The 25,972-nt window shown below is 43.3% G+C and overlaps 1 protein-coding gene across 1 annotated transcript in view; it reads left to right on the forward strand.

Annotated features, from left to right (window-relative positions):
• Positions 1 to 25,478, forward strand: part of itprid1 (ITPR interacting domain containing 1) — a gene marked incomplete at its 5' end in the record, with an annotated part of 38,533 nt that extends 13,055 nt beyond the window's left edge. Inside the window, 17 exons of the mRNA XM_080789547.1 lie at positions 272 to 495; positions 1,059 to 1,142; positions 1,998 to 2,101; positions 2,630 to 2,996; positions 3,272 to 3,382; positions 4,099 to 4,159; positions 11,836 to 11,960; positions 12,047 to 14,363; positions 14,745 to 14,811; positions 15,274 to 15,581; positions 16,149 to 16,480; positions 19,312 to 19,439; positions 19,876 to 19,987; positions 20,826 to 20,986; positions 22,544 to 22,730; positions 23,389 to 23,439; positions 23,839 to 25,478. Coding sequence (XP_080645673.1) covers positions 272 to 495; positions 1,059 to 1,142; positions 1,998 to 2,101; positions 2,630 to 2,996; positions 3,272 to 3,382; positions 4,099 to 4,159; positions 11,836 to 11,960; positions 12,047 to 14,363; positions 14,745 to 14,811; positions 15,274 to 15,581; positions 16,149 to 16,480; positions 19,312 to 19,439; positions 19,876 to 19,987; positions 20,826 to 20,986; positions 22,544 to 22,730; positions 23,389 to 23,436 — 4,736 coding nt within the window. The 3' untranslated portion in view covers positions 23,437 to 23,439; positions 23,839 to 25,478. The remainder of the gene's footprint in view (positions 1 to 271; positions 496 to 1,058; positions 1,143 to 1,997; positions 2,102 to 2,629; positions 2,997 to 3,271; positions 3,383 to 4,098; positions 4,160 to 11,835; positions 11,961 to 12,046; positions 14,364 to 14,744; positions 14,812 to 15,273; positions 15,582 to 16,148; positions 16,481 to 19,311; positions 19,440 to 19,875; positions 19,988 to 20,825; positions 20,987 to 22,543; positions 22,731 to 23,388; positions 23,440 to 23,838) is intronic.
• Positions 25,479 to 25,972: the final 494 nt, after the last annotated feature.

Consider the following 25,972-nt stretch of genomic DNA (forward strand, 5'->3'; position numbering starts at 1 on the left):
GATATTGGCAGTCGTAATGCCTGATTTGAAGGCATTACGAATGTTGGTTGAATGATAAAAAATAATACTGTAGATGTACAAACTCACAACATGTCGTGCATGTGACGCAGTGTGAGCTTATAGATCTGCTATTTTCAAAGTGCAACTGCCAAGCGCAACCAAATATAAACTTAGTTTTTATTTAGTTTAGTCTGTGAGAAAAGGGTGGGGAGAAAACATTTTTCGTCATAGTTTTAGTCGACGACATTAACACTGGTTCTCTCTCCATCAGATCGTTTTAGGCAGCTGGAGGTCCTCCAGCAGGTGACCACGGCTTTCTCCTCGCTGGCGAGAGGAGGCGGAGCTACACCCGCCTCCCCACCCAGAGCTCCTCTGATTCATCAGGATCAGAGCGCAGAGGCCCGCGAGAGGCGTCGCCACATGGGGGCGATGTTGCGCCGGGCCTCCAAGAGGTCCCTAGGCCAGATGCAGAACGTACAGCAGCAAGCAACAACGGTACATTTCTTATTTTTAATGTCAATGCATTGCTGTGTTGAAATTAAAAATCAAACGATGATTTAATTGAATAATGAATTAATATTAATTAATTCATTAATTCATTAATGGATGAATGATGCATGAATTAATGCATGATGATGAACAATCAATCAATCAATCAATCAATAAATCAATCATATTTGAAATAGGTCTTAATTCATAATATAATATATTTTGTAATATAGTTTAGGTGTTACAATCCTTAGCCAGGCCAGTCCTAACAACCATGATTTGCTACAGTAGTATTTTAAAGTAAAATAATGACATATGGGGGAAATCAAATAAACATTCAAAACAAACTAAACCTAAAAGCTTAATTCAAAATACTAACTAACACTAATTCAAACTAACTATCCTAATCTAAGTAACCTAATCAAAAAGATTACCACAACGTTACCAAAACTGGCGCCCATACTCAAATAGACTATAGGACATGTAGAAGTAATGCTCTTACAAATTATAAATGACTGGACATAACATTTGTGTTGAACACTGAGACAGAGGTACTGTAACACTATAAGGGAACACCAACATTTTGGAGCCCCATTTGGTGGACGGCCTTCCTCTGTGATTGGTTCAGCTTGAGGGATGTCAGAACGAAGCAGGTAGGTCTCCTCCCACACACACACACACACACACACACACACACACACACACACACACACACACACAGGACCTGAGGCTGAGAGGTGAAGCTTACTCTCCAAATAACATCAAATATATACTATGAATAAAACCCTCTTGAATACAATGAACACAAATATGTAACATCGCGTTCCAAGAGTCCCATCCTAGAAATGCAGTGGAGTCAAAAGTACACCAATTCTATTTGAAATAATATTGTGGAGTGAAAGTTATGTGCTTGGAAAAAAACACACACGCACGCACGAACGCACAAAGCACGCACGCACACACACACACACACACACACACACCAAACTCCAAAAGTGTATATATTTGATTGATTATTATATTTCCATGTCCTAGTTGCTAATTTGTAAATTAGTAGGTCCCGGAGCGTGTGAATATTCATGCGCACATGCACACGCATTTCTTTAAAATTATTATTATCTTTTTGACTGAAAACACACCAGCCCACCCGTCAAAACAATAGCGTAGCATATAGATGTTTTTGTATGTCTTTAAATATTCTGATTAATAGAAAATGGAGGACCCTGATGTCTTAGTGCTTTTTTCTGGTTTTATCCTCGTAGCATATTTTGTTTGAACTGTACCCATTCTACAAACTGTGAGCAGCAGTGGTGAGTGCAGCAGCAGTGCAGCAGCAAGACAGCAACAAATGCAAGCAGGAATGAGCAGTACAAACCTCCAGATTAAATAGAGCGGTCTGAGAATGAAATGAGTGTGTGATGGATGTGCACGGCGTGGAGTTGAGGCGGCCCAATGGGCAACAGCACTGAGTTTCCTGACATAACTTGTTCTGCACATGTCTGTGACAGGCGCAACGCTCATTTATTCCTGTCCACCACTGTCCACAGGAGCCCACATCGGACCAGGGAGCCTCCACCGACCTCAGCGACACAACACAGACTTCTGCTACCAGGTAATCTTACCTTAATAGAATCGGTCCTCACTGAAAATGAGTTTGATTACTCAGTGTAATTTCGAGAATAAACCAAACTTGAATAATGCTCATTCAAAGAGGGCACCATTTCTGTCTACTTAATGCAGATTGTTCTTTTGATAGTATAGAATACAGAAGTCCTGACGTCACTCACTCATCCCCTGGGGCGCGGAAGTCATTTATAACATTGAGTCATCTCAGAATTGTGTCATATAAGAATTGTGGTCCGAAAATAAACAAACTGTCTCTGCGATATTGTTCGGCGGCATTGTATCTCTTCTCTGCACTAGTGCCTTACTAACAGTTTAGTCTAGTTTTTATTTGATGACAACATTGTCAATATATTTTAGTCCTATAGTTTGTGTCGCCATAGCATAGTTTTTATTTAGAAAAAAAGGTATTCAAAGGTAGTCAACAGACATTTTTCATCATAGTTTTAGTCGACGAAATGCACTTAACTACAGTACTTGAGTAAATGTACTTTTTACTTTACACCCCTGCCACCAGTATCGGTGAGAAGAGGTCGCCACTGAAGCGGACGCGATCCAGTCTCCAGGAGAGCGCTGGTCTGTTGCCGCTAGCTGAGGAGCAAGGCACTGACCAGGAGAGCGCTGGTCTGATGCCCCTAGCTGAGGAGCAAGGCACTGACCAGGAGAGCGCTGGTCTGATGCCCCTAGCTGAGGAGCAAGGCACTGACCAGGAGAGCGCTGGTCTGATGCCCCTAGCTGAGGAGCAAGGCACTGACCAGGAGAGCGTTGGTCTGATGCCCCTAGCTGAGGAGCAAGGCACTGACCAGGAGAGCGCTGGTCTGATGCCCCTAGCTGAGGAGCAAGGCACCCATGGTCCAGATGATTCCACACAGACGTGTTCTCAGGTTATTATTCGTTTTTTAATAATTTAGTTTATGTTTAAAGTGGGTTTTCTTTGGCTTATTATTTTGAGCCCTGTTCGAGTTGAAACCCAATAGGCGCAGAATAGTGAATCATATTCGGGCAAGAGGGTTTTCCCCAACTGCCACTCAAAGTTGCTACTGGCCAATCACAGCATGTACTTGCACAAGTGCACTGGCCAATCACAGCGCGTCCTTACGCAAACGCAATTCCGCACACATCTGTGAGGATAACCCTGATGTGTTCTGTTGTCTCCCAGGACACAGCACCCACTAGGCTGGAGCCACTGAAGGAGGGTCTCCATCTTCCTCCTGTCTTACCCAGGAAGAGAAGTCAGGGACAGGCCAGAGAATCCTTTGAAATGGAAGAGGTACAGTATAAGAATCACCATGACAATATATGAGCAATTCATCTGTAACCACAATATATGAACCACCATGACAATATGAGCAATTCATCTGTAACCACAATATATGAACCACCATGACAATATGAGCAATTCATCTGTAACCACAATATATGAACCACCATGACAATATGAGCAATTCATCTGTAACCACAATATATGAACCACCATGACAATATGAGCAATTCATCTGTAACCACAATATATGAACCACCATGACAATATGAGCAATTCATCTGTAACCACAATATATGAACCACCATGACAATATGAGCAATTCATCTGTAACCTGCAACAGTGGGCGTCTAAATATTGTGTGCACCTCAATTCCCCCACACAAAAATGTAATAATAATAATATCGTTGAGGTGCCCACTCTTTCATGCCATACAGGAGAATTGCCTTTTCCCGAATTCTCCTGAATGTGAATGTAGCATTTTGAGGTGAATTAATTTGTCATCTTCAAAATAGCTGATCTCCAAGCTGTCAACACGTCGCCCCACGACGCGTTGTGAGCTTGTAGATCCGCATTTATTTTTGCCATTTGCCAAAAGTACCCTTTTAGGGAATTTCAGACCCTGCCTGTCTAACCTTCTCTGCACGTCCCTGATCAGCTACTTCTGGCTTACAGCACGGCGCACAGTCAAGCATAATCAAACTTTTATGTGTTGTTTGTTGCAGATTCTCAGCTTTGATGAAGGCAGCATCACTGGCAGCTACACTGGAGGAGCTGGCAGCACAGGTATGACATCAAGTATGAACAGTACTGGACAGTAACTAAGTATACATACATTACTTGATTACTGTAAGGACTACTTCACTTTACACATTTCCAACCTTATCTTCATATAATTGGTCCTCATTCATTCTCATTATAAGATTGTTTCATCGGTAGGTGGGTTTTGTCATTTCAAATAAGATTTCAACATTCATTCATTCATTCATTCATTCGTTCGTTCATTTAAGAACAAACAAACAAACAACAAACTTTCCAGGAAGAGAAAGGCTGTTGTTTCTATTAGTTTGGAATCTCCATCTAAATGTATGATGTCATTGGTAGGCACGTTTCTGAACTGTCCACTGACAGTTCACAAGACAAATAATATACTTACCGATACTCAACTTGTTGACTGTCATGTGTGTATCAGCAAATAAGATAATAAAGATCTGATATTTTGGGTGGAGAAGGAGACAATGAAGGGGGCGATTATAGATTTCTGGGCGACCGGTCAACTAAGTATATAAAGTTGGAAGTGTTTAAAAGGGCTCAGTGGAACTATTTGGATAGCAAAGTGATTTCCTTATCAGTCAGTCCCTCTCTCTGTCTCTCGCCCTTCCTCTGTGGCGCGTGTTTCTCAACAGCTGTTTTAAGTCTTGACCGCGTATCGGATAGGAAACGGTAGCCGGCCGAGACGAGACGCGCTTCGATTTCTTGTCTTGTCTTTGGCCGGTATATGTTTCAAAGTGAAATGCAGACACAGAGAGCGTGCCTGAGTGGATGTCTGACTCGTTTAAACTTTGTTTAAACACTATCCCTGGCTTCTAGTACTGTATATACAACATAGGATTCCCCCTTCTCTCTCTCTCTCTCTCTCTCTCTCTCTCTCTCTCTCTCTTTCAATTCAATAAATATACATTTACATTGCCATATAACAATCTTTTAATTCAATAAACATAGGTTTACATTGCCATGTAACAATCAAAACAAAAAATAGGAAAGGTTAGCTTGAGATACGCTTTTGAGGAAAATGGTAGCAATTTTTGCATGCACTTACTTGGTATAAAACCTTTTGGACAAATAGCAGCTCATTTTTCAAATGTATTTTAAACTAGAATTTCGCCGGCCTTCGGCCGGCGAATCCTAGTTACATTGCAGCGCAATATGGGAAGAAGGAAATTGCGGGAGGTGACAGACTCCACTTCATGTTTCAGCTGTGTTTTTAAACTCAGTAGTGTGCCCTGCACATGTAGTAACGGATGGGTTATAAATTATTATAACAGAAAGTGTTTTTTATTTCTCATAAATACGCAAACATGGTGAAACAACTACAGTCACAGAGAGCAGTGCCAAGGTAGCTGCTGCCTGCTAACGATGCAAACAACAGCCTTGCCTGTCGTGTGTGTGTGTGTGTGTGTGTGTGTGTGTGGGGGGGGGGGGATAGCACTAATTTTCGACATTTTACTGTGTCATAAATATTTACATCTGTAGCCTATATTGTGATTACATTTGACCGTACATTTGACTCTTGTGTTATATTCTTGTGAAATATTCAGTAAAGTATTGTGGTGAAATATTCACCCCAAGTTGATAAGATATGCAGAGAATATAATACCAAGAACCCCCAGTTTGAAATGCATTAGGCCACAGACCCCCATTTGATACCATTTGCTCTCTGGGAAAATCAGGGTCCATTTGGTTCCATTTGTATGCTCTTGGAGTATGATGACTGTGCTAACAGTATTATCATAAAATATGTCTCAGTTTGAAGATTCAAAAAAACATATTTCATATGTGTGAGCTTGTAAAGTAGAACGTTCAACCTAGAGACAGTGTTGCCAAGTCTGATCATTATAAGCTACTTTGGACTTGTTTATCTATTGGTAGTCCTTGACATGGAAATGTTTGAGTTCCACTGCTCTGAAACAACAACAACAAAGTTTGACAGTCAACACTATAATTGATTATTTTAAGACTAATTTCCGGAACATTTCTGATTTACCTACTTTGAACTGGCCTATTAACATTTTTATAGACCTGGTTGCTTGTTTCACTCTCACACTCTGGTCCCTGGTTTGTTTTGGTTTGCGTGTAGGGATGGGTATCGTTAGGATTTTTTCGAGTCCGGTACCGATTCCGGTTCTGCTTATCGATTCCGGTTCTTAACGCTTCCCTATTTCGGTTCCAAAATGATATAAAAGAGGTCAAATGTTTAACAAAAAAGCTCAATGTCAGGTAATGTGTATGTTAGTGCTGTCAGGCAATTAATCGCAAAACCTTTTTTGCTCTGAATTCAATGATGAACTGAAAGAAAACGCTGTATTGTAGAGATCAGGTTTGACAACATTAATGTTACTTTTTTTATTTACCTTTTTTCCACATGACGTATGAAAAGTGCAATGTGCATTATTTTATGGCTTGCCCATTTTCTCTCTTTTGAATAATTCTGTGCAATTAGCACATTCAACACAAACAACTGTTTCCATAAAACAAACTAACATAGGCTACTTCTCTATAAGCAGAATCATGAATAGGCCTATTTAATTTATACAAAAGGAGAAGAGAGAGAGCAATGTGTTTGTGGCTCAAACTTTGTCTAATATTGTTTTAGAGCAGTGGTTCGCAAACATTTTCATGCCAAGAGCAAAGCACCCCCAATATTTTTTCAATCTACAAAAATAATCCCCAAATCGCTTATAAATTAAATTAAATTAAATTACTTACTAATCGCTTATTTGGCAACACTGGCGAGAAAAGACCAGTGTTGATTCTTTTTGTCTTATTTTGTATAGACCTAGGTGGCTTGTTTCTGCCATAGAGTTATACTGGCAACACCTCTGGTTTCTATAGCTAGCTGGTGCTGCTGCTCTCTCGTCTCTACATGTGTGTACTGTCAGTCCCAGCTCCGTGACTGGGAGATGGGACTGTCGATAGTCTGGATAGAACTTTCTGTTACAGTTAAATCAATACAAAAGTACCACACAACTGAAAAGTATCGCGACTGTGACGGCGATCATGTTTGGACATCTATGGACAGCTATTTTGGACAGCTATTTTTCGTGGCACATTATGTTTAATCACAACAACGTCACGTTTACTTTAGCTCCTCAATGTTTGGGTCGGGACATGTATGTGTCTACGTGCATATGCGCTCTGCGCTCCAGTCTTAAGCATTAACATTTCAATGGCCGAGGATCGTTAGAGTCTATTGTTCCGTGTTGTTGTTATCGCACGTCTAATGGTTAGATGTGTGACAACGCAACAATAGGAAGCGATTACCACGGTCCATTCTGTTGCTGGCTCTCCAAGTAGCATGATCTGATTATAATCAGCTGTTTTATGTGCGTGCGTGCGTGCAGGGTGTCACCCAGGAACCGATAGAGAGAACCGAAATTGAATTATTGTAATGGGTACCCGGTACTCGAGCATGTTCGGTTCGGTACCGGATTGGTCCCGAGGTTCGGGACCCACCCCTATTTGCGTGTGGATGTTTTTTTGTGTTGCTTTAGCATCTTTAGCACAGTAGCTATCAGAGGCTGCTGCTGCTGTCATGAAAACGCAAGTTTCTGTCCCAGAAGCTCACGTTAGGTCTGCGCCCCCCCCCCTCTCTCTCTCTCTCTCTCAGAGTCTCTCTCTCTCTCTCTCTGACGTTCTCTCTCTCTCTCGCTCGCGCGCGTTACTCTAACACGTCTTTCTGTCTCTCTCTCTCTCTCTCTCTGTCAGAAAGCGTTGTCAGTTTACTCACAGCACCGTCACTCCTGTCAGTTATTTCGTCGTGTATTCGTAGCCTATATGAGCCCAATATTGGCGTTACGCATTTCACTTGAATAATGTTGTGTGCGCACGTGCGCACGCTGAGAAAGACAGTTATTTAATGAAACTGAAAATTATAATGTGCTGCACTGCTGTCTCGCCGCCGTATAGCCATTCCTGTGTGTGTGTGTGTGTGTGTGTGTGTGTGTGTGTGTGTGTGTGTGTGTGTGTGTGTGTGTGTGTGTGTGTGTGTGTATGTGTGCAGGCGTGTGTAGTCGGCATTGGCTGGCAGGCGAAAATAGCAACAGCTATACGTGTAATGTAAATATTTCGGCACAATCCAAGTAGTGACAATGAACAATGTTGATTTAACTAAGGGATTCGCTGAGTGTTTTTTTTTGTAAATACAGGGATTTAGAAGTGATAAGCAAAATAGTGAGCCAATAATTTCTCCCCTTCCTTCTGTCTGTTATCCTGCGAGAGCCCTAAAAAGCAAGATGGCTGATTGTGAGAGTGTGAAGTAGTGTGGGGGCGGGCCTGGTGGGCCTATGAGAACACAGAGCAGTGTTGCCAGGTTTGCGAATTGTAAGCGAGTTGTAGTGTGTGCAAGTAGCCTGGTTAAAAGGCCTTGTTTCTGCCCCTGTGGGGCAACAGCAGTTTCTGTCGACCAGTTTCTGTCCACCGCTTTTGGCACGTGACCAACTTAACAAATGTTAAAATAGATAAATGCATTCTTCTCTCTCTCTCTCTCTCTCTCTCTCTCTCTCTCTCTCTCTCTCTCTCTCTCTCTCTCTCTCTCTCTCTCTCTCTCTCTCTCTCTCTCTCTCTCTCTCTCTCTCTCTCTCATGTCCTCTCATGTCCTCTACATGTTTCCCTTACTTGCTTTTTTTTCATCCTTTTATAAAGACAGGGATGAAATCAGTCTCCGTCAGTGCCGTTGGCTGTATATAAACATCAGTCAAGTTGATTTGCTCCATTTGGAGAGAGCAGAGATGTTTCTTTATATTAAAAGATTTATTTTTGGGCTTTTTATGCCTTTATTGATAGTACAGTAGGTAGACAGGAAATGGGGGGGGGGTCTTTTCTGACTACACATACATCATGTCGTAAGTCCTACTATGAGCCAATTCCTTGTTTGACCCCTCCTTGTTTGACCCCTCAAAAACCCGGATGTGTGTCTCAAAGAATATGATTATTGGCAAAATCACAAGAGCGGTTGTTAATTGTTGCAATTCCCTGCACTACAATACTTCACCATATGTTGCACTATGATGAAATAAACCCATACAATGTAACGTGTGGGTATCCTAATGTAATTCCAATGGTAAGCTGTTGTTTTCACCCAGTGAAGGAATGGCGCATTCGTATTTCGTCCACCCCTTGAAATACCCGTATGTGTGTCTCAAAGAATAGAAAGAAATGGAAATACCCAAATGAAATAAACATACCTCAAACATTTTTACTTCATCGTGCAGAACTTGAGTAAATGTACTTAGTTACTTTCCAGTGTTTCCACAAAGTTCCATTAGCTGCAGTGCAGCGTGGTGCGGTTCAGGAATGCAAAGACACACATTATCAGCCTCAGGTGATTTTCATAATGCGTTGCTGCTGGCTGTGTGCAAATAGAGCGCGTCACAGCGCATGCAGCTTTCCTGTCACTCATGCAAAGGTGTAGATTCGAACATAGATGGTGGAGACCAGAGGCGCAACACTGACCGAACGCTAGGGGGGGATATAGAGCGGCGCCGCGAAGCGGCGCCGCCGAAAAATCCGTCCCCCCCGTCCCCCCCACTACCCTAGGGGAGGGGGGGATGGGGGGGTCTAACCACCAAAACGTGGGGTTATGGTTAGGGTCGGACTACAGAGAGGTTGTTCCAGTGACTCAATGCACATACAAATGCAATGCCAATATGCTATATTAACATTAGAACGTTTTAAAGACAGATTAATTATTGACGACAATGCAACCTGTGGGTCCAACGTCACTGAAAACTTTCATAATGGCAATTAAATTTACTCACGAGTGCTGATGTGAAATGGAGGATGTAAGAACACACTTTTGTTGTATTAGAGCAGGGTAAATATGAAGTTTTGCGCCAAGGTCTTGTTTATATTCCTCTTTACATAGGCTGTATGTTATTGTCGCAATTTGGTCCGTCTGAGATCTGAGTGAGGGGGCCTTCCTGAGTGAGGGGGTTTCTGACGGCGTCGCTTACTCGCTTCCCCTCTGTCAGAGGTGGAAGCTACGCGCAGCCTTCGGGAACCCCCCCAAACCGACTGTCCCCCCCCCCTCCAGAAAAGAGGTCTTTCTGCTACAGAAACTGTCAGACGAAGACCAAAAACACTAGCGGGGTTCCTATGTTGCGTTATATTTTTCGAAAGAAGCAACAGCTGTACCTATAGTCTCGTACCAGGCCCAAACTCATCTGGGGGGGACCAATGTGACGCTGGCAGGGGACGCGTCCCCCGCGTCCCCTAGGCTATTGCGCCCCTGGTGGAGACGAGAGGGTCACTTCAGTTCCATACTTACTCCAGGGGGAAACATGGCATATCTGCACTCTCACCTGTACCCTAGTCAGTGGTCAGTGGTTCTCATCCTTCCCACCCTGACAAGCACCTGGAATGTAAGATTAGAGGCATTACATTTTTACAGGACAGATTGGAAAGAAACCAGTGTTTCACATCTGATCTGTTTTTTTTTCATGTGCCCGCTCGCAAAATGACAACATAAAATGCATGTGTTTAACTTGAATTACTCTTTATATCAAGTAATAAATAATGTAATAGTATTACCTTTTAAAGGAGTAATACATGGATAGTAACTTATTACTCTTCCTTCCTCCTCTGTGTTTTGGCCAACACTGAGACACAAGTGCTTTACATAATTATGTCATGAATAGGTGTTTAAAAACAAATAGGATATTCAAATAGAGAGACAAAACATAAGATAAGATATGCATTATGCCTAAATAAGGAAGCAGCTTTGAGCTGAGGTGTTTTAATAAAAGGCATTGCGTTTAAAAGTGCAAGGACACTTTGGTAGAGGTTTAGGTTGTGTATACCTTGTCATTAATCCAAGGATTTATTCCTTGCCTAAATTCTACAGAGAAGTTAAACATTTTCTTTGAATCTAATCCCACAGCTGTTCTTTTGGTGTTATATATTGTCAGAATCCGCTTGGCTTGCATTTGTTTTGCTAAAAGAGTGAGTTTGAGAGTCAGTGAGACGCTAGTTTTGGATTCTTAATTTCTATTAACAATAAACTAGTTACATCATGACAAGGTAAGTACACAACGTAAACCTCTACCAAAGTGTCATTGGTCTTTAAAAGTAGTAATTGCAACAGATAATCAAATTAATAAATTGATTATTAAAAATAAGCGGCTATAAAAATAAAATAGTCTTGTCTTTGATGTGTTTCCAAAATGTACAGCATTTGCGAAAATAGCCGATCTACATGCTCACATACACAGCTCACACAGTGTTTAATTGTTTATATACTTATAGATCTGCTATATTTGATGCACAACACCGGAACACAAACTAAATATGAATGAGGCTTTTATAAGCTGCTGCAGATAAAGTTAGTTTGGAAGTGAATGCTTTAATTCCTGTGATGTTTTTAACATGAATGCTCAAAGATAACTCCTTGCTTTGAAAAGAGTATCCTTAATGCGGTTGAAAACACGTTTATCAGATTTTTATTGCATGTCGGGCAAGGAATGTTGTACAATATTTATATATCGTTTTGTCCCCCAAATGGAAAGCATTATAAAATTGTTTATATAACGCTGCCTTCTTCTCTGAATACTGAAGATTCTGTTCTCACTCACTAGTGACCTGCTTCTGTCTGTCTGTCTGTCTGTCTGTCTGTCTGTCTGTCTGTCTGTCTGTCTGTCTGTCTGTCTGTCTGTCTGTCTGTCTGTGTCTCTCTCTCTCTCTCTCAGTGAGGGGGGGTGTACTCAGAACTAACAGTTGTCAGTCAGACAGCAGTGGCTTCATGGAGGAGCCGTTCATTCCCTGTCTGTCCCAGCAGGGGGTACTCTTGCCGCCAGGACCCCAAATCATCAAGGTTTATATATATATTTTTTTTTTAACACTTTAGTTTTAAGCTTGGCTACGTCCTGTTATTCACTGTGTCTTTCTGTCAACATGCAGGCTCTGTCCAGCTTGTCGGGAGACAGCATGGACAACCAGCCCTCCACTCCACCAGGAGGCAGCACCCACAGCCCGGCCACCCTGAAGGGTTCATCCTCTGGGTCCAGCCTGTCGGGAGGCAGCATGGAGAGCCAGTTCACAGTGAGGGACAGCTCCTCTGCGCCCTCCCCCTCTCTCTTCCCCTCGCACTCCGTGCCCACCTCCTATGACCAGGGGACGTGTGTCCCTCCCTCCTCCTCCCCCCTGCCTACCTGTCCCCCCGTCAGGAGGTGTGATCTGGAGTCATTCAGCTCGCCCCCAGAGGAGGAGGCCCCTGGAACCTCCTCTCCCGCTTGCCTCCCGACTGCGTCTGTGTTCACGTTCGATCCTCCTAAATCCTCATCGCCCGAATCAGAAGACGCATGTGCTCAAGATACTTTCTCCCCCGGCACCTCCAATTCCCTCGAAAGAGGAGTCCTCCGGCCTCAGTCAATTAGATTCAAAGGAGCTTTATCCACGTTCGTGATCGATCCCAATCTGTCAACATCGCCCAATTCAGACGATGTGTTCCTTCCCAATACCGTAGTAGACACAGTTGAAGAAGAAGAAGAAGATGGCACGCGTAGAACAGAAGTTGATTCTCTGGCCCGTTCTCCCAGACTGCATGAAGCGCTTCCAGACCCAACAGGATCGGAACTGTTTGCAAAAGTCAAGGAGGAAGAAAGAGGAGGCCGTATAGCAGGACACGAGGACGTACAGGTGGAGTGCTGTACCTCCCCATGCCCTGCTTCACCATCCGACTCCTCTTCCTATGGAGGGCTGGAGAAGGGGTTGCAGACAGCTCCCTGTGCAAAGACTCCCTCCTCTCCATCGCTGACGCTCGATGTGTCGGCCGCGGCAAACTCCTGCCCGACGGAAGCAGCAGCTCCCTCTGATTCGGAAGAGCGTGTCCCCGAACCTGCATCCCTTCTCTCCGCCTCCTCCCCTCCTCTGCCTTTCAACGTTCCATTGCCGTTGATTTCTACGCACCACTCTGGAGAGTGTTGCGTGGAAAGTGACGACAACGGAAAGTCCTTCTTCCATGGTGAGGACTGTCATCCCCCAGAACTGGACTCCTACTCTTTGCAGGGGGAAGACCTCCCACCTGTCCCCTCTGCGTTCCAGTTGAAGGGAGGTTGTGACAAGCCGGCATTCCAATCGCAGGCTCATTCTCCCGGGCCGCATGATGAGCTTCCGGGCCAAGCAGGAGCGGAGCCTCACCAATCGCCCTGCCACCCCGCTGAACCCCCGGTGACGGATACGTCCAGCGAACGCATCCCAGGTCCTACTACAGAACACGTGCCCGCAGACGCCTGCATTGTATCCGACACACCCTGCCATAATGGCGATGACATTGCAGACACGGGCCCGACACACCCCCCTCCTGTCTCAGACGTTATTAGAGGTGAGGCAGATCACCTCTTCGCCTTGGGGCCAGAGGACGTCCCTCGGCCACAGGGGGGAAGCGGAGAGGAGTGGCAGGACTGGAGCAGAGCTAATGCTGCACAGAGCAGCGATATGGACCATGTTTACGGCTCCAAGGCGGCTGGTTCTGCAGCTCAGCAGACAGAGGCGGCCTTGCAAGAAATGGTACATGAAGAATCAGCAATCGAACCGGGCCAATTGGCGGTGGAGCGGTTCGGAGAAGTACTAGAAGAAGAAGCGCGGGACACAGAAGCTACAGCGTTGCAGCCGTGCTGTTCCAGAACGTGTGTCTCTCTGGAGGACGACTCGCAGCCCCGTTTTCCCAGGCCGCATGACGAACTCGACGAGCGTTTTGGAGCAGCCGTAGAAGTGTGCGAAACTGACGGTGCAGACCTGCGGCCGTGTTCCAGGGCGGCCTCTCTGGAGGAGGAAGTGGACTCACAACCGACTCCGTGTGGCGAGTGTCCGGGCGACTCGCAACCCTGCGCTCCCACACCACGTGCCGAGTGTCCGGGCCAAACGGGAGCGGCAGAAGACAAAGACGGAGCACGTGAAACGGACAAAGTCGAACTGCATGTCATCGGTTTCATCCCCTGTGATGATGAAATCCCGGAACCGAAGCGTAGCGAAATAATAGCCGGCCCGGGACCGATCGAGGTCGAGAGCCTAGACATGGTGTTTGAAACCTCGGTGGACGGCTCGGACGGGAACGGCGACTACGGCGATGTAGACGCCATCTGTCGGGAGTTGGACTCGGACGGGTACGTGTACTGGGCGGAGCCCATCCACGTGGCCTCCTCGCCCTCCCCCAGTCCAGGGGAGGAGGAGTCAGGGGGCTTTGAGGCCACGCCTACATCTCGTTCCTTACTTACAGGTAGGCACATTCATTACATGAACACCCGATCACAATCTTGCTGATCGCAATTATTTTTGCATAATGGTTAGAATGCTTTCGATTCATACGTATAAAGAATTCATGTAAATGTAATATTTCCATCATTATTTCCACATAGTTCTAACTTTACAACGGGCCTCCCTATTTTTTGGTCAATATAAAAATTGTTGAATTTGTTTTCCTCCAAAATACTGTTATGTACTTTCTAGATCAGCTGTTTTGGCCATTCACTATTTTGATTATTGTTAGCGGTCATTGTCCAATAATAATTCTGTTATTTGTCATTATGCAATTTCAATTTGTGCCGAAAACACAATCGTTAATCGCAATTATTTTCATGACAATGAATCCTCCTTACAGGCAAGGCTGACAGAGAAAGACCTTCTACGTCCACAATGATGCTGGAATCTTCTTCAGCTCCATCAAGGTTATTTTGGTTTCATTTTTTAGTTTACCCTTTTTTAATTACTAGTTTAGTTTAGTTTTTATATTGTGAAAAGGCTTATTTATTTATTTTATTTTAGTTGTAGTGTGTTAGTTTTTGTTTGTGGTGACAGTTCAGGGGCAAGAATAAAAAAGCTTCTCTTTTTTTTTTAAGCAAAGATAGCCAGGTTGTGAGCTTGCATTCCTGCTATTTAAAGGAATTTAAAATGATCATAATGATAATACTGACAGTGACAAAGACAAACAAATGACATTTTCTCTATGATTTTAGTTTTGTATTAGTCTTAATTAGTTTTGTAAACTCACAATACAGTTTCAGTTACTAATTTTTTTTTGTAAAACCTATTTTTGTTTATGTTTCAGTTAACTAAAATGTTGGTTCCTTTCAATTCTAGTTTTAGTTATTCAGTTTTAGGTGATAACGCTGTGCTCCTCTCACCCAAAGGACCCCGCCCTCCGCGCCCCCCGCCCGACTCAACCTCCACGACCGGGGGGAAGCTGTCAGAACGACACCCTCCGTCTCCGTGCAGATGCCTTCCATGCTGTCCTCGCATTCCGTGTCCCACATCGTGCACAGGAAGGACGTCCCTTACACCTCCTCCGGCTCTAGACCCCTCACCGCCGCACCGGTGGCGCTATCCGGTGGTCCTCCGCTACCCCTGGACACCTCTAGCCCTCTGAGCGCCGTGCAGACCTGGACCGACCTGCAGATGCAACGCAACATGCTGTCCAAACAGACAGAAACGCTCCGAGGTCAGTGGTACACACAGTTTGGCCCCCTTTTCCACCAAAATAACTTTGGTTCTTGAACTGGTTCCGTTCTTCATTGGTTTATCATGGTTTATATCACATCTGCATCTTCCAAACTGAATAGTGACATGCATACTTTGGTTCCCACTTCAGGGAAGTATTTTTTGGTTCCAGTTCCAAACCAACTTGTATTAATTAATGTTGTTCAAAATTAGGCAGGACAAAATGCCGGAACTAGTTCAACCCCGGTGGAAAAGGGGACACTACTTTGTGTCAACAGCCATCATACTACACCACTGTTTCCCCAAACAACGGGTCTGGACCTACAGTATTTGTCAGTAACAGAACCGTTTTTATAGGTTCCCTACAATTTTCTAGAACTACGAAAAAACTATCGAAAATGTTCAGTAATGAAAACAATTGTCAACAAAGGAAATTCATAAAATCTAAGAAATTGCTTATTAGTGAAAATAGCTGAACAATAAGCTCACAACGTGTCGCATCCCAAGCTTTTAGATCGCATAACATTAATTAATTGCAATCATTAACATTGAGTGTAATCTATCTAAGGTCCTCAGACCGGCCCAAGCGGAGGATCGACTGCGAGGCCGCTCATGACGTCACGGGGCATGTCAGCGAGGAGACACCAGGGTCACTTCTCGTCCACGCCGTCTTTCCCCTCGGCTCCGTCTAGCGGCTGGCCGTCCACTAGCCTCCCCTCCGCCTCCACCAGGACAGTCCAGACCAAGTCTGTCTCCCTGGACACGGGCCTGTGGCCGGACGAGGAGGACGAGGAAGAGAGCAAGGACACGCGCTGGGAGGAAGCGCTGATGAGTGGAGCTGCGTGCTGCTGCACCTGCGACCATCGCTACACCAACCAGCCAACATCCCATAGCTCACCCGTAAGTGACACAACCCTTAAGGCCGCCTCAGACGGGGAGCGAGTGACGCAGGCGTTCTCACTTGCTACGCGTCTGCACATGAGGGCTGCGGGCCGCGGTGCGTGACAAAAAAAGCTGACCACAATCCAGCTCTATAGGCGCCTGCGGGCGCATGGTGAACGACGTGTGTGTGTGTGTGTGTGTGTGTGTGTGTGTGTGTGTGTGTGTGTGTGTGTGTGTGTGTGTGTGTGTGTGTGTGTGTGTGTGTGTGTGTGTGTGTGTGTGTGTGTGTGTGTGTGTGTGTGTGTGTGTGTGTGTGTGTGTGTGTGTGTGTGTGTGTGTGTGTGTGTGTGTGTGTGTGTGTGTGTGTGTGTGTGTGTGTGTGTGTGTGTGAGTGAGTGAGTGAGTGAGTGAGTGAGTGAGTGAGTGAGTGAGTGAGTGAGTGAGTGAGTGAGTGAGTGAGTGAGTGAGTGAGTGAGTGAGTGAGTGAGTGAGTGAGTGAGTGAGTGAGTGAGTGAGTGAGAATGGCTTCTCATTCTGTTCATTTCCGACCGTTATGAAATTCTCAAATAGAATCAACACATTCAAGAGCAGGAGAGAGTGAGCAGACCGGTTTCAAGCTGTGTGTCCCGAGTTCTGACAAATCTCTCTAGATGTGTATCATGTTCTGCCCGGTTTGGCCCGGGAATGTCCCGGTTTCAAGTGACTTCAAATGTCTCTAAAACACCCTATTCTCAACATTCACTTCAAAATTGTCCCAGTGTTCGCCCCAATTAAAATAATACCAGTTGTTTATCGCGGTTGCATAGACATTAATGTTCTGTTTATGTGCTCAAAAACATCGGAAAACACCTGGTAATATCAACTCTGATAATATGTGGCAATCAGTCATGGACGATATGTGTCCTGCAGGAACGTGTACACGACAAATCTGCACGACATTGGTTTAAGGGTCCCGGTTTGGGGGGATGAAAATATGCTCATGCTACAGTAAAATGATCGTCCCCCATCTTGATAAAAACACCAAAATACAATTTCAAAAACCTATCAAAGAAGTTGTCAAAGGTCGTGAATATACATATAGCCGATCAACAAGCTCACAAGGCATTGCGAGGCATGAGCTTGTAGATCAGCTATTGTCACTTATATTCTTTAAAGTGTCCCAGTTTGGTTTGGGTTCTTGAAAATACGGTCACCCTATCCTAGCTTGCTACACGCCCTAGTTCTCCCTGGTATGTCGGGGTGCTGCTGTTATATGTATCATCACAGCTGGTCAGGCTCTATGCTATGACAGAACACTGACAACGTCCTCTCAGAATAAACTGAAGGCTCACTGTTTATGTTACGTAATGCACAAGATGGCAGGGAAGACTTAGTGGTCTGTTTGTAGTGAAGCCTAGTGGTCTGATCTTAATGGGCAGGCCCCGACGTTTGATCTCTACCACACCCACTGGAAGTGCCTATCCCTAAGTGAGTGAGTGAGACAGACAGACAGACAGACAGACAGACAGACAGACAGACAGACTGACTGACTGACTGACTGACTGACTGACTGACTGACTGACTGACTGACTGACTGACTGACTGACTCATCAGGGGAACCTAGATGACAGCGATGTGACAATTTAAGGACTTTTAACTGTGTTATGACCAATTTTACAAAAAAAAAAGAGGGATCAACTGCTTTTTTTACTGCATCAAAAGAAATCAACAAACTTTACTATAAAAGCTGGTCAAACATTGTAACTTGTAACTTAACCCCCGTTTACACTAGTGAAGCCCAATACAATCTCACAGCACACAGTGGGTGTGCTCCCAATTCAATTCAATTTCCATTCAAATCCCACTCCCACTGACAAGCCTGGAAAGAGAACAGGAAGAGAAACAACACGCATGCGAATGAGCCATTCATATGGAAATGTATCCTGGCTACAGGAGGCCCGGTAGACCAGGGCCAAGGCATACATGCCTGATGCCTCTATCTGTGCCATCTTCAGGGGTGTAGTTCATGCTTCACGTGGTACCAAGCTGTCCCACCAGTCTTTTGAGCTAGAGCCCGCACACTCACCGGTGTGCACGTGCATACCAGCGATAGTACCTAATAGTAAGCAGTACAGTATGCAGATGTGTTGTTGATAGGCAAAGCAATAGCTACCAGTGAGAATGTGTTGGTCCCCAGCCAAGGCATGGAGTTCATTTATCCTCTTGTCTGTGCATTTCAACATGGGAATAACACAGACACTTAGCTACAACGACAAAACACAGCTGAAAATACATTTTATTTGCTGCCTGGCCGTTATCTTGAATAAGATTCACAACAGAGGGAAGCAGCACAATTATGTTGAGAAACATCCAAGTGTCTTTTGCAAAAATTTACAAAACATCTATTGTTAATTACTGTATACATATCTCCATTATGACCACGGGTAGGTCTATGCTCCAAACCAGTGGTTTTCAACCCTTTTCAGGTCTATTATTTATTCGGAATTTGAGCCACGGTCCACCATTTGAGGAGATTTAGTTTCTCAGATCCTAGAGTATTTTATTGTCGTTGGATAAGACATTGTCCACAATTCCATGCTGTATTGATGGTGGTACCATAGGAGAGATAACAGACAAACGTTGATCAAACATTCTCTCTAATTGTATATACTTCTTGTAAATTAAGTAATGCATATGTTTGGAGTGTAAGCGTAATTTTCACTCCCAAGAGTCAAAGATTTAATAAGGGTCCATTTGGTTTGGAACACCTGGAATCAACCCCAAGGACCACTTGTGGTCCCCGGAACAATGGTTGAAAAACACTGGTCTAAATGTCTGTAAAACGTATTGCGTGTCTGTATCCCCTGCAGTATTCTGTGGATGAGCTGGAGGGGATGATGCGTTGTATTCGTCAGTTCCGCTCAGTGTTGACAGACATCGAGGAGAAGGTGTGTGAAGACCAGGCCTCTGTGTACAGCTCTCTGTCTTACGCCGACAGGTAGGACAACACTGACACCTCTTGGACAACACAAGCTACTGCACCTTACCATTTGGGAACCATAGCTTGCAACATAATCAGAATCATGTTTATTGTCTCATCACAGTTTTACATGTAAAAAAGGAGGTAAAATCATGTTCTTTTTCCAAGAAAATAAAGAAAGAGAAGATAAGAGGGGGGGGGGGGGGGGGGGGGGGGCAGACAAACAGAGATAACAGCCCCATCCACATCCAATTTGTAATGGAATGTTAAAGGAAATATAATAAAATGCACTAATCTCATATAAATTGTGCTGTCTGTGTGTGTGTGTGTGTGTGTGTGTGTGTGTGTGTGTGTGTGTGTGTGTGTGTGTGTGTGTGTGTGTGTGTGTGTGTGTGCGCGCGCGCGTGTGTGTGCACACGTGCGTGTGTGCGTCCGTGCGTGCATGTGTGCGTAGGGAGGAGGTTAATGACATCACAGAGTTAAGGAGAGCAGTGAAAGCAGAGGCTGGACAACTGGAGACACAGCTGAATGAACTGGCCTGTCAATATGATGACAGCATCAAAATGGTACTGTAAGCACGCATGTAGGCACGCACGCATGCAAAAAGCTATTGTACAGAAATTCCTGGCTGGCCTGGCTCCTGGCCTGGCCTGTCTGGCCTGGCTCCTGGCCTATAGTGCCAGCCGTTGCGTTTCTGATAAAGGCCAGTACTCTCTAAGTCTAACTGGTGTAGCTAATAGGGCCTACAAGCTTCAAAATAATTAGACCCACTCAAGTTTTCTAATCAAATGAATTACAGCTTGATCTGTGCCTTGAGCGACTGAAGCGTGTGTACGTAACTAGCGCGGTTATTTTAATACCTGGATATTGTTCTCACTCGCTGAGAGAAACTGGTCGCCGGGGATTTCCAAGGTGTTTGTAGAGACTAGTTCCTCTCCTCAGCCAACCAAAGCCAACCAAAGCATGAATTAATGAATGGACCATTGTAAAGCGCTTTGAGTAGGCAGTAGGCACGTAGTGCATAGAAAAGCGCTATAAAAATGCATTCCATTAGTATTATTATTATTACTGCTGGGCCTCTTCCTTACTCCAGAGCCAGAGCAGACAGAGTCTTGAAGCCTTCATTAGAAACATTGGTAACAACACAACACTGTGAAGGAAGTAAGGAAGAGGCCCAGTTTCTTTCCAATATGGCTGCAGTGCATAATGCAGAAACAAAAATAAAGCGTTTGCCTAATCAATCACACCTGCAGCCAGTCAGAACAGCTAGGGGTGCAGGGGCAGAAGTTTTGATTGACACCATTTTGTAGTTATTATAACGCACCCTGTCGGAACTAGTTTGGACTTCGGACGTGGGGTGGGAAGCATGTTAACGTTTCCCTTCACCTTTTCTTCCATGTGTAGAAGATTCACCGGCTCCTGGATGAACAGTCCCTGCTCTGCTCCCAACTGAGAATGCGTTCATCATCTCCACCCAACCTCCATACGCCCAGCAGCTCTACCTCTAGCAGACTGCTCCAATCTCCACCATCACTACATACACCCAACTCCACCTCCGACCACAGGTGGGTAAAGGAGACGAGACCTGCACCAGTGGTTTAAACTAAAGCACTGTTTCCCCAGCAGTGGGGATCCAGTGTGGGATCCATTTCCTTGGGTCACGAGTGGATAACTGGATATCCCTTCATTTTTTGTTTCCTAAATTTTGTCATTGTTATTACAAATAAAATAATCTTAAGCTTTCCACAAAAAATCACATGTTCATGAGTTGAAAACAGTTAGGAGGTACAAAAGTTATAAGCGTTACGGTTGGTGCTTTAAGGATCAACAGGACTATAGAACTAATAGACTATACTATATAAGACTATAGAGAATAGACTAAAGAAAGAAGAGGGGTGATCCGAGCACTACCAAAAGGTAAAAAAGGCAAATGTAAAATCAGGGTACCGCCGCTGCCTGCTGGGTTGAAGCCTGCATTCTACCTGTGCTGAACAAGGGAGGAATCGCTGGTCACAACCACCCTAGGAAAAACAATCTCTCGCTGGCCGGGATAGTGATTTTGATCATTACAATTAATTAGAGTGGACAAAGTAGTTCACATGAAAGATGCTGTGGTGGCTGGGGTATTTGAGGGGGAATATATATATTTTATATGCACGACAGATTACAAATAAAAGACAATTTATGTTGAGAGCCACACCTCAGTTTGATAGGTGTGCGAGAGGGGAATTCAGAGCATCTCAGGGGCTTGGTGATCATAGGACTCGTGGTTGTCGGGACACATCAACTTAATGTCATTGTAACTAAGATATTCCATAGAAATTCATAATTTTGTAATGTCAAATTTACGAGCTCAAATATCCGATGGCAACATCACTCACTTCTGTGTTGGAGATATTTCAATTTCAGACAGTTTTTAATTGATTCAGTATTTAGATATTTGATATTAGTTGTATCAGACACGCCTCCTTCCTTTACAAACCCAATGGAACTCTATTTTAACCCGTTCTTTCCCCCCCCCCAATTACTTTAAAAGGTATATCTAAATACTGAATCAAACAACTTAAAACCTGTCTGGGTTTTAAGGTAGTATAACCTCACAAAAAACATGCAGTAATCCTGGTCAGCCGGGGCGCCTGATGGAGGGGAAAGGAACTGGTTGGAATAACGTGTTCCTTCCACGCGCTACGTCCAAACCAGGGAAACGCCCCCCTGTCAGGTGTGAAGGAGCAACTTGGACACTCAGGCATGAAGGAAGCATGAGTTAAAGTCCGTTGCTCTCCCCATGTCCCCCATATATGGGGACTAGTTGGCGGAGGGTGTATAGAGCCCAGGATCACATTAGATAATTGACACAGGGGTGAAAAATGGGTTACAAAATCGTGGGATAAAAATTATATAAAAAAAAAACTGTCTGGGGGGAAACAATAATAGAAGTTATGCTGGAACGCCTACTGAGTGGCAAAAAAACGAAACGTTCTGGCCTTGACAGCCCATACATCCAAACAGAAAATTCCTATCTGACTGTATCAATTGACATTAAACATTAAACTCACTTTGCCACATTTTGCCACTCAATTTAGGCGTGCATACCCTCTATAATCAAAATACTCCATGTCCAGCAGGAGTGTAGCTACTCAGTGCTCCACGTCGCCGCCCTGGCTGTCAGTGTCGGAGGTGTCGCGGGGCACTGCCCTCCCTCCCCAGGAGGACAGACGTTCACCTCCAGGGTCAGAAGACCTCTGCCACGGTCTAGTCTGCTCTCCTACCAAGACCGACAAGCTGGACTTTGTAGGTTTTCTCCAGAGGGTAAGAACGATCACGTCTGATCACAATTTTTGAGATAATCACAATTATGTTTGCATAATTTTTGTCAGTCACAGTTGATGTTCATGGATTTTTTAATGTTTTCCAAAAACAGCGGAAGTGCCAATCTACACGCATGTAAGCGTGTAGATAGGCTATTAAACGAGGTCAAACTCACCAACATTGCAGCTGTACGAAAAGATTGAATTATACTCTTTCTATCTGCAAAGTGTTTGAAATGTTATGACTGAGCTACTTCCTGTCAAGAAATTCCTTGCAGTTGATATAAGTGCTTGCTTTCAGCAAGCACCACTAGTCCTTCCCTAACATTAGTTTTACTAGTTTAGTATCTTTGTTTTTTATTTAGTCAGTCAGTGAAAAAAGGTAGTCGACAAAATTAACACTGATTATCACACACACGCACGCATGCGTGTGCATACATTGCATACATTTGTTTTATAACTTACAGCACCTTTGACATCAAATGAAACCCCAAGACAGAAACGCCTATCAATTATTCAGTCTCAAACTTCAATTATTATAGTAACGGTATCTGTCTCTGAACCACTAAATTATAGTTTTAACAGATGTACTGTATGTACACCAAATGTATAGTATATATCGTTCTATCTTTCTAAATGCCACCTGTCCTGTTTTCCAGCTGAAGGAGTCACTGCTTCATTCTGTCAACACTGACTCACTAGAATGAAAGGTGAGTCAGTCATATGTATGTGTATATATGTGTGTGTGTGTGTGTGTGTGTGTGTGTGTGTGTGTGTGTGTGTGTGTGTGTGTGTGTGTGTGTGTGTGTGTGTGTGTGTGTTTTGTCTGTCTACCTATATCAATACTCTGCTGCAAGCTGCTCCAAATATAGGAGGTTGCGGTAGCTTATGTTCTCCAGGAGGTGTCAGTGTTGTCCTGCCTGTCAGCATCAGACAGATAGCTGTACAGTGTACACAGAGGCTGGTCTTCACACACCTGCTCCTATCAGTGGAGATATATTTTATCCCTGCTTCTAGTCTGACTGAATTAAATACATGCATTTACTTAATATCACTATCTATCTTTTCACACTTGCTTATTGACTGCTTTTGAAATGTTGTCGTTTCAGAATTGTTTTGAAATGTTGGTAAAAGACTGACTGAAGATGTCCGGACTGCTGTTTGACTACTGAAGATTCAAGACACGTCTGAACATGGAATACATTAACATTTTACATTTTAAACTTTTTTAAATATAGTACTGGTATATTTTCAGACTAACCATTCTTTTCTGCACGAATTAAAACAGCAAGCCACAGGAGGGTGGTGTTTACCATGGATGGTGGAAGTACGGCTAAGAGGCATATAGGCAAGGTTTTTATAGTTTAAATCTTTTTCAAATTTCATGTTCTATTTTCATTTTTCCCCCCTTTTTTACTTTTTGTTTTAAATTTCAGTTTGGCTTTGTTTAAAATTTCCGTTTGGCTTTGATTCGTTTTAGATGTGTTTATGTTTTTATTAGAAGTATTGACTATGTTGATAATTTCAGTCAACTCAATTGTTTTGTTGACTATAATAACCTTACTCTTAGCCGTGGTAAAATCATGGTAAATGTCCACCATTTTTTAACAACTAGTGTATGCTAAGTGCTAAGGCCATCACCAACCAAGAGGTATGCATCATGGAATCTGCCTGGAAACAGCAGGGGTGTTCAATAGGGGTCTGGGACCCCTAGGGGGTCCTCAGAGTTACTACAGGGGGGGCGTCAAATCTTTGTGTGATAAGAACTTATTTTTTCCATATTTACCACTTCAACAGTCATATTCTGAGGGGAACATTAGCCGAAAATAGCCAATCTACAAACTCACACTGCGAGGAATTGAGAGGTTGTAGATCGGCGTTTTTCGGCGAAGTGATTTGGTGTAGATTGTAGAAGGAAAAATGAGCAGACCAAGTACAGACCCAAAGGTCAAGTTTACTAAGCACTGAAAATACACATTAACATATAGAAAAGAAAATAAACAAAAACATGAACACATGTTACACAACAGCGGCAATAGTGCTCTCAAACAAGCCTAACTACGGAATCTAAGGAAAGGTTTAATCAGCAACACAATGTTATACAATATGTAGTGGGTGTCCCTACTTCATAAAGAAATAACACTCCATAACACACAGGACAGAACAGAGCGATCCTCTCCCCTTGACAGAAGAAATACAAATTCATTCAACGGTAATACATGAATATTGTAACTGATTGCACTGATTCTGATAAATGTGGTTCTGGGTGTGTTTTACCATGCACCGCACTTTTCAGCTATTTAGAGATCAGCATATTTTATTTCAGCTATTAAAACATAGACATCTATACATTTAGCTTTCAACATGTTACATAACGCAATGTGAGTTAGCCTACATCAGCTACTTTCAGAAGATTTTGACACATTTTGAAAACTTGTGTACTTTTACTTGGTAATGTATGTGTATTTTGATGCCAATACATACATTTATCAAGTTAAATTTTGAATACAGGACTTTCACTTTTAATAAAGTATTCTTATATTGTCTGAACATGAGCTAAAACTTTAAAATGTTAATGTCTTCAATGAATGTATTTCCTGATGTAAATGTTGACATTGAGTGTAGGCGATGAGCTTTCTAATTAATTTATCAAACTAATGAAACACAGTGAATATACATGTTAATATAAGTTATTTATGTAAATATGAATGCATACTGGACTTGTGAAATATTTGTACATGCAATGCACAATGACTTCTGCTTGAATAAAGACATTTTGCTCACAGCGAAGCAGTGATATAGTTACTCATTTAATTCAATATTACTATAGTATTTGTGCAAATACACATCACCCTATTTTGGCCTCATGCACAACAATGTGTCACATCTCAACATGCTGATAGGCTTATATCCTGTTCTTTTCCCCCACATATTACAACTTACTATGCATTGTAAAAGTATTAATTCTAGTGCATTGTTTCTTTATTGTAAAGAAGCACAGGATGAAGACAGAGATACAATACAAACACTTATGAAGTGCTTCCCTATTTTCCTTTTATCAATTAAAAAAACAGACGTAGGCCTACATACAAAATAAACAGGTAAGATGAATGAATACAAACAATGAAAACATTTGCATGGTAGGGATGGGACAATATATTGATATTGCAATATATCACAATATATATCGCCACGATATATATATATATATATATATATATATATATATATATATCGTATCAT

This window comes from Protomyctophum bolini (assembly GCF_963924005.1).
Source record: "Protomyctophum bolini genome assembly, chromosome: 2".
NCBI lineage: Eukaryota > Metazoa > Chordata > Actinopteri > Myctophiformes > Myctophidae > Protomyctophum > Protomyctophum bolini.